This window comes from Metarhizium robertsii, assembly GCF_000187425.2.
Source record: "Metarhizium robertsii ARSEF 23 chromosome Unknown MAA_Scf_4, whole genome shotgun sequence".
NCBI lineage: Eukaryota > Fungi > Ascomycota > Sordariomycetes > Hypocreales > Clavicipitaceae > Metarhizium > Metarhizium robertsii.
Genome location: NW_011942182.1, coordinates 2,011,828 through 2,025,128, shown reverse-complemented (window position 1 = coordinate 2,025,128; position 13,301 = coordinate 2,011,828). Strand labels below are relative to the sequence as shown.

The 13,301-nt window shown below is 52.6% G+C and overlaps 6 protein-coding genes across 6 annotated transcripts; 2 read left to right on the top strand and 4 right to left on the bottom strand.

The window, feature by feature from the left end:
• Positions 1 to 335: 335 nt before the first annotated feature.
• On the top strand, positions 336 to 1,952 carry MAA_02755 (uncharacterized protein; the record flags this gene model as incomplete). Its single annotated transcript, XM_007820753.1, has 1 exon — positions 336 to 1,952. The coding sequence occupies one exon, from the start codon at positions 336 to 338 to the stop codon at positions 1,950 to 1,952; it is 1,617 nt and encodes a 538-aa protein (XP_007818944.1).
• A 298-nt stretch (positions 1,953 to 2,250) lies between these two features.
• MAA_02754 (uncharacterized protein) lies at positions 2,251 to 2,619 on the bottom strand (the record flags this gene model as incomplete). Its single annotated transcript, XM_007820752.1, has 1 exon — positions 2,251 to 2,619. The coding sequence occupies one exon, from the start codon at positions 2,617 to 2,619 to the stop codon at positions 2,251 to 2,253; it is 369 nt and encodes a 122-aa protein (XP_007818943.1).
• Positions 2,620 to 4,305: 1,686 nt separating this feature from the next.
• Positions 4,306 to 5,219, top strand: MAA_02753 (ribose-5-phosphate isomerase; the record flags this gene model as incomplete). Its single annotated transcript, XM_007820751.1, has 2 exons — positions 4,306 to 4,708; positions 4,780 to 5,219. The coding sequence occupies 2 exons, from the start codon at positions 4,306 to 4,308 to the stop codon at positions 5,217 to 5,219; spliced, it is 843 nt and encodes a 280-aa protein (XP_007818942.1).
• Positions 5,220 to 5,553: 334 nt separating this feature from the next.
• MAA_02752 (uncharacterized protein) lies at positions 5,554 to 5,892 on the bottom strand (the record flags this gene model as incomplete). The annotated part of the gene is made up of 1 exon (XM_007820750.1): positions 5,554 to 5,892. One exon carries the CDS (start codon positions 5,890 to 5,892, stop codon positions 5,554 to 5,556), a length of 339 nt encoding a protein of 112 aa, XP_007818941.1.
• A 757-nt stretch (positions 5,893 to 6,649) lies between these two features.
• On the bottom strand, positions 6,650 to 9,049 carry MAA_02751 (DNA binding domain-containing protein; the record flags this gene model as incomplete). The annotated part of the gene is made up of 2 exons (XM_007820749.2): positions 6,650 to 8,374; positions 8,444 to 9,049. 2 exons carry the CDS (start codon positions 9,047 to 9,049, stop codon positions 6,650 to 6,652), a joined length of 2,331 nt encoding a protein of 776 aa, XP_007818940.2.
• A 1,491-nt stretch (positions 9,050 to 10,540) lies between these two features.
• Positions 10,541 to 12,012, bottom strand: MAA_02750 (pyruvate dehydrogenase complex, dihydrolipoamide acetyltransferase component; the record flags this gene model as incomplete). Its single annotated transcript, XM_007820748.1, has 2 exons — positions 10,541 to 11,599; positions 11,695 to 12,012. The coding sequence occupies 2 exons, from the start codon at positions 12,010 to 12,012 to the stop codon at positions 10,541 to 10,543; spliced, it is 1,377 nt and encodes a 458-aa protein (XP_007818939.1).
• Positions 12,013 to 13,301: the final 1,289 nt, after the last annotated feature.

The window sequence follows — 13,301 nt, the reverse complement described above, 5'->3', positions numbered from 1 at the left end:
TTTTAGATCGAGTCAATATGTAGTTTTACATGGGTTTAGCGGGATTGGAGCGCAGAAAATGTGGGTCGACTGCGGCCCGCCAGCAATTTTCCAGTCGCGACCACCAGACAACCTTTCACAACCCTAAATGACGGATGGCTGGCATCAAACTCGTCAAAGTCAGTCTTGCGAAGCTGATTGAAAAGGACCAGTGACGGGGACAGGAGCAGCGCTAGACGCCAAGGTGCAGCCATTACTCAAAAGAGAGAGAAAATAGCTCGAAATGTGGTATTTTCTTTGTGCACCGTCGCAAAGAACCTCGGCCCGAAGACGACAGTCAACCACGGAACCAAGCCATGACAGCTAATAGCAAAGAAAGATTGGCGTCCCGCGATGGAATCCAGAGCGCCGAGAATGCCAGCAATGCTAGTACAGAGCTGAAAAGCCGCCTGCTCGAGGTGGCAACGGCGACCTTGTCAGCGTCTCATGGCTACATCCCCGAAATCGAAGAGTTCGGCAAGACGCTCAACGCCCGTTCCAAAAGGCCGTCATCTTCAGGATTGCCCACATTTTTGCGCCAGCTGAGAAAGAACCAAGCAATTCTGGAGGACATGGTTCAAAACTCGCTGCATTCCCAGCTTCCAGACGACGCGCTTCGACAGCTTGGGAGAAAGCTGGAAATCTGCGCTGTCAACATTTCCCATGGTTCACTACACTGGAGCGTGCTGAAAAGATGCCGCTCCCTTGTTTCCATCAACCAAGCTTTTCAGGGATCTGACAGGGACATGCGGAAAAGAGAAGTGGAAAAGATGTGTTTGACTGGGCGCGAGAAAGAAGCAGCACATCGGACCATCAAGGCACAGGCCAAAGTTGAGGCACATGTTGTCCAAGGCGGTGCGGAGTGGCTTGTCGTTCACACACTTCAGCCAGATCGACTGGCGAGACAAATGACAGATAGTGGATGGGGATGGGGTGAGCACAATGTTGGGGATGCCGTCGACGAGCAGGAATGGGAGGACGTCATGCTCGCGAAACAAGTCAAGCGACTCGTCGCGGCGGCGAGAATAAACCGCCACGAGTACAGGATCCCACGGCTCAAGATAGTCATGCCCAATATTGGCAAAGAGAACAACGACATCAATGTGCTTTTTGAACAACTTGGTCGGATCGACCCCGGGGTTGAAATTATCGTCGAGGGCCGAGACGGCGAATTCTTAAAAACACCACCCCCTGAACTTGATGTTGCCATCAGGAATCTACTGGGCCATGAGTTTGACGGGCTCACAGATACGTTGAACATGGACCACACGATTTTGATTGATTTGATTTCGGACATTACACATTTCCGCCTGGAACCTAAACCGTGGCAAGAGGAAACAACAAGAGCGCAGATAGAAGAAGAGATGGAACATGATGGCGCCATGGTGAAAGCACTGTACCCAATTATTGAGAACAGGACGCTAGTTTGTACGAGAGAAGCCGCCGAGCATTTTCACGACGTCCTCGCCACCGTGGGGACAAGCTCGGAGAAAGAAAGGGGAAACCTTCTCGTCCCATTTGCCCAATTTTATAGAGACCAGTCAGAGGCTGCTCTTCGGTCGCGGTTCGAGGAGCTTTCCGCACACGCTCTGCCAAGTACAGTCCAGATCCCCATAAAAGTTGTCGATGAATGCTGGACTTGGCCTGAAATCGAGCAAGCAGCTAGCAGCTCGCGGCTCCCGGCAATGGCCATTGACGTCGCTCGCCACAGCGGCTTCAAGAGCAGCAAGCTCTCCATCTTCATGTATGGATGGGCCAGTGGCAATGTCACGCTGACGTCGAACAAGGAGATAAAGGGCAATATCAAGACCATGGTTGAAACGCATCGGCGGGGGGACGACGACTACGGGCCTTCGATTTGGCGATTGGACGTTACGAGGAATTTGCTGGCAAAGAGTTCGTCGCCTCGTGGCCATGATGGTGAGGGCATGTAAAAGGGGGAAGAAAAGAAGAAATACTGGGCGTGTGTACCATTGCTAAAGGCTTGGTCACTTGTTGCGGCGGAACGGGTATATAAAGCAAAGGTTAAAAAAAACATAAAAAATTTTATTCAATACATAGTCTGTTGGATAAAACTATGAATGTGTGCTCCTTGGACTTTTGTTTTTGGTAACCATACCACCCACCAAGTGATACCATGCCATCCATCGTCACCAACTCACTCCTTCGTTCCGGCAAAGCTTCAATAGCTTATGGGGCAGTAGTGGCTTCCGGCCCCTTGGTGATGACGTTTTATTGACCTGCAGCGGACGTTGCGCACGCGAACACGGTAGTGGTGCTTGCTGTTTCCGCGGTAATGGTCGTGGTGAAGGAGACGACGGGACCCATTCCCAAAAAAAAGGTAGATGCCTCGACCTCGTTGCAGCCGCCACAGTCAACACTCTCTGTGGAAGTGGCAGTAGAGGTCCAAACGGTTGAAGTAGGACCGAATGTCCAATGAGGAGCCACGCGTTGGGTTGCGGTGCACCCAGATTCATCAGGGGCAGCTGGGTTGTTCAGGGCGCCTCGGGCTGCGGGATCGTTGCCCATCTCAGGAACCGGGTTGGCCATGGTGGAAGTGGCCAATGCCACGGCCAGTGCAAGAAGCTGAGGAGTGCGCATATCGACTGTTTCTTTTGCGAAGAGGGAGATGATGAGATGTCAATGTATATGAAGATATATGGTGCTGAAGATGTATAGTGAATCTGGAGAGTGAAGAAAGGACTGTTTGCCAGACTTGATGAGGGCGAGCTGCTGGCGTTTATATAGAATTTTGCAGCAGAGGAATAGAGAGAGAGGTAGGTCTACCTGTAGGTGGAAACCATCGGGAGGAAACCTTGGATGTGCATTATAGCTCAAGGCTAAGTGTTTCGGCTTTGCGCGGACTGCAATGGACTTGGGGGCAAGACGAAGACGACTCTAGATTTGGCTGCAGCAGTACATGCAGCCAGTCTCGCCACGGGAGCTAGCACTGGAGTCTAAACGGGCAAAGTTGGTGCCTAGGAAACCTAGAACGGCATCGTGAGAGGCGAAATCTGCAGCCAGAACGGAAGACGGCACGCATGTGCCCACGTAGCGCCAAGGGGGTATTTTTTTTTTCGACCATGCCCAACCTTATTCGCAACTATAAGACCGGGCGGAAGCTTACTAGGCTTTTCTTCTCGGCTACTGAAGTTATCCTGTCATGCCGTCAGCTCATCTCGGACCAAGATGCTCCGCAGCGGCTGCCGTATCCGCGCGTGAGACAGGGCGAAATAATATTGTACATACATAGCTATATATGTAGTAGTTATGTACTCCGTAGGATGCCAGACAGATGCAGCGATGCAGCAGGGCGACGAAGCAATGGGGCCACCGGAAGTCGGGAGAGATGTCAGATCCGAATTGGGATGAAGCTGCATATCATAGGGTTGTCTGGTGTAGTTGTATGTATGAACTATGAACAAAGCGGTGGTGCATAAGAGTAGGCTTTTTTTCTTGCACACCTTTTATGACAAACAAGAGATCCATTGGTTCGTCATAGTCGGTATTCTGGATAGAGGATAATACAATCATGGACCAAGTAAAAAATTCCCGTCTTAACATGGACAAGCTGCGCGCCTGTTGGCTGTGGTTGGTTTTTGGCATAAGAGTTGGCCGCGCGCATGTGAAATGTGCACTGGATGCACAAATGCACAAAGGCACACAAGCCCAGCGACCCAGACTCCGATGGAGCGGCTGGCTGGTGGGGAATCTGGGCTGCGAGTGACGTCGTCAGACAATCAATGGGCAACCTCTCATCTTGCTGCCATGTATCGAATTGGCGGCGGCCGAGCGTGAAAAGACAAAACGCTTCTTAACCAGACCCTCAGACACTGCCGTAGCAAGGACGCAACTGAGCTTTAGTTATGTGGCCGACTTTACAAAACCAATGCCTCGAGCGCTTCGACCGAATCAATGCCCACAAGTGACGATGCCGTCTCCACATGCAAAACCACTGGCTTGCCCACCACGTCGAGCGCCTCGATGCGACTGCGACTGCGACTGATCAAACACATGGCAACATCTAGTCTCTGCACATTTTCTGCATCGCCAGGGACGCAGTTTCGCCAATTGATTACACATACCGCAGTAGCCGCATCAGTCATAGCCTGGCGTAGAAGAACATCGACAACCAAGACGAGCTTTGCTGACAGGACCCTGACAAACCTGACCGAGTGTCCTCGTGCCCCGCCATCACGTCAAGCTCGAGCTTCAACCGCCTTCTCCCCGCCAGCTTCTCTGCCGCAACCTATAACTGGCAATCCCTTTTATGCCACAAGAGCAGCCATGTCTTCAACCGCCGATCTTGTCGAGTCTTCCAAGAAGCTCGCCGCCTACCGCGCCGTCGAGGACCACCTCCTCCCCACCTACAAGTTCGTCGGCATCGGCTCCGGCAGCACCGTCGTCTACGTGGTCGATGCCATCGTGAGCAAGGGCCCGGCATTCTACTCTGGTATGACCTTTGTGCCTACTGGCAGCCAGTCAAAGGGTCTGATCAAGAAGGCCGGCCTGAAGCTGTGCTACGTCGATGAGCGGCCTCTCGTCAATGGCGCCCCCGTGGCTCTGGACGTCGCCTTTGACGGCGCAGACGAAGTCGACGAAGATCTGAACTTGATCAAGGGAGGCGGCGCATGCCTGTTCCAGGAGAAGCTCGTTGCCACTGCTGCCAAGAGGTTTGTAGCTGTTGCTGGTGAGTGCAACCTGCTCCACGACACCTTACTACCCCCCGTTTCCTTCCAAATTTCTTACCGTATCTATCAGACTCTCGAAAGCAGTCACCACGGCTTTGCACCAAGTGGAAGACTATCCCCCTCGAGGTTCTTCCACTTGCCGCGCCCGATGTTCTCACCCGCCTGCGTGCCATGGGCTCCCCTAACCCTGCGGTCCGGTCAGGCCTTCCCAGCAAGGCTGGCGAGTGTGTCACAGACAATGGCATGTGGATCATCGACGCGCCCTTCTCACCCTTGTTACTCCCCAAGGATCTGTCATCTACGGAGAATGGAAAGGGGGAAAATGGCTCCTGGGAGATTCAGACGCTGGCCGACGAACTGCTCAAGATCCCCGGTATCGTCGAGATTGGCCTCTTCCACGGCTTCAACGGCAACCAGGCCGCTGGGCTCGGCAAGGAATTGCAGGCACAAAAACCCGTGGCCGCCTACTTTGGTATGCCGGATGGTCAGGTCCAGGTTCAGAACGCATAGATGGCACATTTCGGTGAGAGGCGGCGTTTTCAAGGACGAGAGGACTAGGGACTAGGCATGAAATGCCAAATAGATGAAACTTCTCTCCCTTTTTTATTTGTATTAACGAAGAGGGAAAATGGAGGGAACAAAATGGAGGAGCAAACGCATCCTTTTTCATAAACTATAGGAATACACCTGATTATACCCTGTTTCTTCGAGTCCATCTTCTACCCCCTTGTGGCCATGGCTCGCTTAGTCTATCCCGTCGTGAAATCACGGCGTGATTGCAGATACTTGTCCATCGCCTTCCCCTTCCCCGTGCCTCCTATGATCCTTCTAGGCTTGACATGGCCTAGTGTGTTGTAGATTCAGCGCAAATCGTCCTGTGAACCGTATAAGGTGTGCTTTCCGTCTTGATCGCCTGGATTTTCACAGGACAGCGCGCCTTGGGCTTAGAGATAACCCGGATGTGAGAGCATCCGTGGCAGTCGACGGCTGTATTCATTGTGACTGTGGAGCTGTAGATGCGCTCCGTGCCGTCAAACGAGCACTGGGGCCAGTGCGGCCATGCTGTCTGGCGAAGAAATGTCGTCGTCGTAGTCAACGTGCATCCCGTTTTCGCCGCGGTAGGCCGGCGAGCGTCGGTGGTAAGAGCCAATATGGCCAGGACGACTGTGGTGATGCGGGTCATTGTGGGCAGAGCGCGGAGTGCGCTTGTTGCTATATTGCAGAGTGTCTTGTCTATATCCTGTTGGGCCGCGGGGCCAAAAGAATGCTCTGGAGAGGGCCGGCCTAGTCTGGACAGCCTGCGTTTCTCGAATTCTATCAGGTCTGGTCTGGTGGGAATCAAACCGTGTTCCTTGCATACGGTCCGTCGTTCACGACAACAAGGAACTGGTATTATTTTGCATCTGGGAAGGCACGGCATGCACTACCAGTTTCTGCGTTCTGAGGAAACCGCGGGCTCATACCAATTTGTCTAGCTTCGTATATTGATCGACGACCCTTTTGCCTTCCATGCAGGGGATGCGGGAGCGACACGAATGAAAAGATGGGCCGGAACAGGCGGCAATGCAATGCCGATGCAATGGTAACCTGTGCCATATGCAAGACGCCAGATTGGTAAACAACACTTTGATAGCCGATGTCAAGCGCTTCTATTATAGCAGTGAAATGTTGTATTGTTGCTACAGTGAGTTGCGTTGAGAGCCCTTTTTGCCCTGCCCATGGTTGAAAACTTGACAGCAAAACTCCTTCACCTGCAAATGCAGGGAATACTTCTATATCATACTACTACTACTCCTAGTAGTACTGATCATGATAATACTAATACAAGACGCGGGTGGCAAGCGGAGCATCGCCTGCCAATTGCGCCGCCATCCCCATTCTTGCGTTGTTCAATATACCTGAGGTAGCTCGTCCCTGGCAATTAACTGCACTCGTTAAAGCTAAAAGTGCCCAGGAAGACTCTGCTCCATCCCGCCGCCAAACGTGTTCTGGGACCATGGTTCCCATGATATGCCGCTCATGTCATCCCACGCCCAATCACCCATCCACTCGAGTGGCATGTTGGTGACGCCATCCATTTCCGTCGGTTCGGGCGTCGACTCCTCGGACGGCACTCCCTCTCTCTTGGCCACCTCGGAGAGAGCTACCAAGCAGCTGTTTGCTGATTCCGTCGCCCCTCGCAGAATCGCCGTGTCCACCTCTTCCTGAGACAGGCCTGAGGTGAGAGCATCAATATGGCCCAGGCACGCTGCTAGAAAGCAGTGGCCCTTGCCGTTGGTCTCCCCCGCCCGAACCCGCTCCAAAGACCAGGACTTTGCAGACTCCAAACAGGCTCGCAGGTCGGAGTCGCCAATGGAAGGAAGATACCCGAGGCTGACCGAATGGCCCTGTTTCTGATGAATGAGCTCTACAGCGACGAAGAATAACGACTGCACATTGATGTAACGGAAAAGCCCAGAGGCATTGTCCACGATTCGCACAAAGTCCATTTGACCCTCGGCCTGTGTGTTCAACGGCTTGCCCGACAAACCCCAGAGGCTGAGAAGTTTGAGTGCGCTGTCCAGGCACATTCTTCGGGAAAAATAAAATCTATGATCGTTGAAGGACTTTGCGATGGCGGTTAGATGAAGTGCGTGGAAAAACCGATACAGGAAGAGTTCCGCCACCGAGACGTGGAAGTAGTTGATTGTCGAACCTCTTGAGCCGGCATCTTTCGTCTGCAGACAGGATAGCTTGTGTGACAGCTCTCGACAGGCCTTTGTCAGCTCCGAGTTTAATCGCAGTATTTCATCATATGGGCGTGATGCGCGAAAGTCGTTGACAAGCCTGAGAAGATTGAGCCGCAGCGGGAGCGACTTGAGGATGGCAAGCTGGACAGACGTCTCGGTCGGTGTGTCAGACGATGGTCCTACAGGTATCTCGCCATCGTTTTCATCGACCAGCTGGTCATCGTTCAAGTTGGCAGGGGGTTCAGTATCATAGTCTGTGGTATGAAGCAACGGAGAACCACCAGCCTCGAACGCACACTGCAAGTTCAGCTCCAAAACCGTGGCCCATAGGCGCCGGCGAATCTCGGCTCTGTAAACAGTCATCTTCCCCAGATGTTTTGGGTCTCGATGAAGACCCATGTACATGGCCATTCTTACAAGACTGCCCATCGTTATCCAAGTGAGGTCCTGGCCGACGCCACAGCAGGACTTGGCCAGTACTAAGAGACATAGGTTTTGTATACCGGGAATCGTCATTTTGCTCTTCTCCGCCGGGAGCATCAGCCATAGCTGGGCCTCGTAGACCCAATGCATCGCCATGGCCCTCATGGAAAATATTTCATCGTATATAGTGGCACCGAGAGCCAAACAGAGTTGCATTTGCATCACGAAACACATATTGGCGGCACCAGGGTTCTGCCAATATTTCTCATATTCGAGGCGGAAGGTTGGCACATGAAGAATGCGCAAGACACCTTCAAAAGTGCGCAGGTAATTCTCTATCAGTTGATCGGCGAGTTCTTTTAGCGGAATTGTATCCCCAAGTTTCTCAGAAGACAGAGGCCGCTGGCGATTCTTCTTAATTTTGCGACCTAGGGTTTTGCATTTAACTAGCGTGTGGTATACATCAGCCTTGTCTGCTTCAGCACGCCCGAGTATGGCGAATTCTGTTGGGAGCTGTTCATTCGACGTTAGCCAGAAGTATCTACAGTGACCAAGAAGTAAGAAGAAGAAAGGCAGGCATACCAAATCAGTAATAGTTATCCAGTGGCTGTTTCCGAAGTATCTTGTTTTGGAGATGACTCCAGCAAGGGGAGCCGCCGAGTCCTCTTTTCCTGAGACGAAGGAATTGCCCCTGGGCTCGGTGATGTGAACGACATTGGCAAGCTTGTCTTCGAGTTCATGGACTCTGGCAATCAACCAATCGACGTTGGACGAGTCAGAAGCTGAGCCGACATTGGAACTCGGACCGCTGGATGAAGCCTTGGACGGGCCAAGAGACTCGGTTACAACTTCGCGCCCTTCTCCTGTCGTGGGTTTTGCGTCTGGAGATGGAGCTGGCAGCACCGGCCTCTGTGCTGCACCACCAGCCCTGGTACTCGGCAGCTGAGAGGATGTTTTCCTCCCCGCCTTGGACTCTGGGATGTAGATGGGAGCGTACGTGCAGTTGGGAATTCTTGCCCGGGTACAGTGTCCACACGGTGAATTCCTGTCACACTTTATCTTTCGCCTTCTGCACTGCTCACAGGCAAGCGGAGGACGTCTCCGTTTCTTTTCAGGAATGCCGGCTGGTGCACCCCGCGCACCAGTATCTCCGTCGTTGGAGGAGGATGCTTGATCTTGGCTCGACATTTCCTGGGTGGCACAAGTCTGCCAATCTGATTCGGTGAGTCTGCGAGGAATCCAACCTCGGGGTATTGAGTCCCTGCGTTCGGTGAATACAGAAGGGTAGCAAGGAGTAAACCGACGTCAAATAGGAAATTTCACGTCTGAAGCTGACGCTGCGACATACGTAACCCGTTGTGTAAGAGCGAGAGAGACACGGGCTGACATGACGAAATGCCCGAGCTTTCCGAAGCGCTCATTGGCTGGTTAGGGGGGAATTCACCGAAGCCGCACTTACACCAATGCTGTTGGCTTTGTTCTTGGATTCACGGCTGGATGGATACGTCACCAGAACTCCATGCCGAGCTGTCTGGAATCGCTAGATAGTTTCAATGCTGCCATTGCCCTCTTCTAAAGGTAGGGGTCGCGGGATGGCTGTGGCCGGCCTGTGCTAGCATAGAAACACACACCAACAGTGAACTGAGAATTCTGTGGCACGGGGGCATTCTTCTGAAACATGATTATTCCAACTTTTTAATAGTATCGAACTTGAAGAAAGAAAGATAAACTCTGCATCATCACTTGGAGCCGTTGTGTCCCGACAGCGTCGTCCGGACATCCACGCTCACCGTCGTGTTCGATTTTTGCATCACTTTCGGGCGGCGCCGTCGCCGTAATCCCACGGCGGATCGGCGCCAGCAACAAGGGCATTTTCATATGTATGTCAATAATCATGCCCCTTTCTGTCGTCCTGGGGCTGAGCCGCCTCAGTCCGGTGTTGCCCTGGCTTGGTTCGGTGCTGTGTTCATGGCCTGTAGTGGCGGGAAGTACGGGCTACTGCGGGTTGAAATAATGGCACTGGGGGGAGGAGGGGAAGAGACGACTAGACTCCAGAGGGAGTCAAGTGTATATATATCTTGGAGACAAATTTGTATTCACCTCTGCATCGTATGGGTGGGTTGCCGCCGTCGTAGTCTGGACGTTTTTACGTTCATCAAGACTAACACCAGCTTTTCGTTGTCTGTCGCCTAGGTTCATTGTGCTGTGCCGCAGCCTTCTGTCCGTATCTCACCGCGACGGCTGGAGACCTGGCAGAGGTTTATTGGCGCCCAGATATTACATCATAACCAAAGCAACCGTGTTGTTGGCACGCAAATAAGAAAAAGTATTTGCCATTGACAGCGGCATGATTTCGCAACCGAACCGATCAAAATACATTTAAAATAAGATAGATTTCCTGCAGCACAGGAGAGAGAGAATAATGAGCCAATGTACAAGCTGGAAAATAGTCTCCCTACCTGAAATACAGTATTAATCAAGGGTCATTGTACACGGGCATGGAGTCTTGCCATCGTCCTTTTGACACGGGCAAAGGATGGTTACATTTTCACCAATGCTTCACCTCTCTTCGATCCATTGTCATTCTGGATCCTCGCTAACTCTATAAGGCATGCTTTCCCACGAACTCTCCGGCTATGTTCGCTTCATCGCTCCGCTTGACATTTGTTGCCTAGCTGCTCACAGAAGCAGCTCAAGAGGGTTCTCAATGACCTTTTTGAACTCACGGATCCACTCAGCACCGACAGCGCCATCAACGACCTTGTGGTCGAAGCTGGCAGTGACGGTGATCTGGTCATCCCACTCGACACCGGTGGTGCCATCATCGTTCTCCACGGGCACGGCAACCTTCTTGGTGGTACCAACGGCGAGAATAGCAGCTTGAGGGGGGTTGATGACAGCAGTAAAGTGGTCGACAGCAGCGTTCATTCCCATGTTGGAGATGGAGATGGTACCGCCCTGGTACTCCTCAGGTTTGAGCTTGTTGTCGCGAGCTTTCTTAGCCAGCTCCTTGACCTTTCCAGAAATGGACTCGAGGCCACGGGCATCTACGCCAGTGACAATGGGGGTGATCAAGCCCGTCGGGGTGGAAACAGCAACGGACACGTCAACGGTGTTGAACTGGCGAATGGAGCCCTCTCGCCAGCTAGAGTTGACAGCAGGAACCTTTTTGCTAGCCGCGGCAATAGCCTTGATGAGAAAGTCGTTGACAGAGAGCTTGTACTTGCCCTCGGAAGAGCTGTTCAATGCCTGTCGGAGTTTCAGCAGTTTGGTGACGGAGAGCGAGCTGGTCACAAAGAAGTGTGGGTTCTTCTGGACTGACTCCTGAAGGCGGCTGGCGATGGTCTTGCGCATGTTACTCAGAGGAATATCCTCGAATGTGGCGGCAGGAGATGCTACAGCGGGACTGCTGATAGCCTTTTTTACATCCTCCTCTGTAATCTTCCCGCCCTTTCCAGTCCCCTTGACACCATCCAGGCCGATACCATTTTCGCGCGCAAGTCGCTTAGCGGCAGGGGCAACGTTGGGCTCACGGTCAAGGGCAGTCTCAAGCTTGCCCTCGGATGAGTATTGCTCTGGCTCGGCAGAGGTCGAGGGGGCTGACGACGGAGCGGGTTGCGATTCGGACTTTTCTTCCTGCTTAGGCTGAGCTGGCTGCGCATTACCACCGGCATCCTCCAGGGTGAACTTCTCGAAGGCTGAGATATCGGTTCCCTCCTCAACAAGAATGGCAATGGGCTAAATTCGTAGCATACATTAGCACTCAACGTGTACAGGGCAAGAAAAGAACCCAAGAGTTGCATCTTTATGCTGGCATTAACCAAGACACTTACGCTGCCGACCGCGACGTCCTTCTCGCCGGATTCTTTCAGAATCTTGGCAATTACACCCTCCTCCTGGAATTCAAAGTCCATCTGGGCCTTGTCGGTCTCAATCTCTACCAGGACATCACCAGGGGCGACGGAATCGCCAGCCTTCTTCTGCCAAGAACCAATATTGCCGGCCTGCATAGTCGGGGAGAGAGCAGGCATCTTGACAACCTGGTGGTCCGGAAAAGAGGCATAGTATCTCACAATATGAGAGGCGAAGCCGGTGCGGAGAGCATTGTGAGTTGGGGCGAGGATTCGCCTCCGAATGGCGGCGCTGAGCATCTTGGGAAGAAAAATAGCTCTGCTTGTGGCTTGGAGTTTAGAGTCTATGGGGCGAGGCTGGGAAGCACCGGATGAGCGGTCTCTCGGGCCTGGAAGGTGGAAGGGAGATAAGAGAGTCGGGTTGAAGCGGATTGAGGCCGAATTGGAAAAGAGGCAAAGGCTTGAGAGGCCCGAGGGTGGGAGAGTTGCGGCAGCGCGCGAATTGTTGACGGGGAGCGTCTCTGAAAGGTGACGGAGAAATGCTTGGGGTTCATGGTTGGAGCAGGCCATCCAGAATTTTGCGTTGAGCTCCGTCGCTTGCTGGAGCTTTGGGGCCTAAGCCGCTTTCGGAGGAAGCCAAGCAGGCCCATGGGCGGCGCACGGCGGGTTGCTACAAGTCAACGGATGGCATGGTACGGCATTTCAGGCAGATGGACAGGTCCGGTGCACGGCGGCTTGATTGGGCTAGCCGGACAGGGGAGGGGCAAAGAGGTGGCACCCTGGCCCCTTCTGCAGTGGGTTGGGTGAAGGGCTTGGTGCTCAAGTCATGCCGACACCTGTTGACGCCTGTCAATTCAATCTTGACGGACCAGACCAGTTGCTCAGGGCAGCGATTCATGATATCAAAGATACTATACTTTACGAAGTGTGCAGGTACGTCCTCGGTACCAAGGCGAGCGTAATCACCGAGGCACCTGCTCAAGTACCTACCCGCCTACCTATAAGTACCTGGTTACTTCCTACTTAAGTACTTATACTTAGCATGTAGGTGCTCCAGGTCTTGCCTGTTGTCGACAGTAAGTACTCAAGTACGATAAGTACTTAAGTACGGAGTACCCTTAGCACAGTGCCATCGGAGGGCAGGATAGGATGCCGTCATATCTTATGCTTATTTCTTGGGTGAAATCAAATACCTTACATGACTACTACATCTACTTAGTATGTACTTAGGTGGTATTTTCTAGACGAGTAGTCCAGCACCTGTTACTGCTCCGAATAAAGGCGACAGCACTTGAGACATTCGGTTTTCTGGCCGGTCCGAATACACGCCTGGGTACCTGCTTAAGTAGGTAGCTAGGTCGGTACCCATCTCATGATCCACACAATAGAGCAGATTGTTGGACGAACCTGGTATTTTTTGTTTTGTTTTATTACGGACGATGCACAGCGGACTGTCTTGGATAGCACAGATAACCGGACACACACGTCTATGCCCGCCCTAGATGTTGTCGTTTCCTTCAACCAGCCTTTTTTGTGCCGGACAGAATATACAGCTAGCTCATCTATTGCCTCCCTACTAAATACTAGGT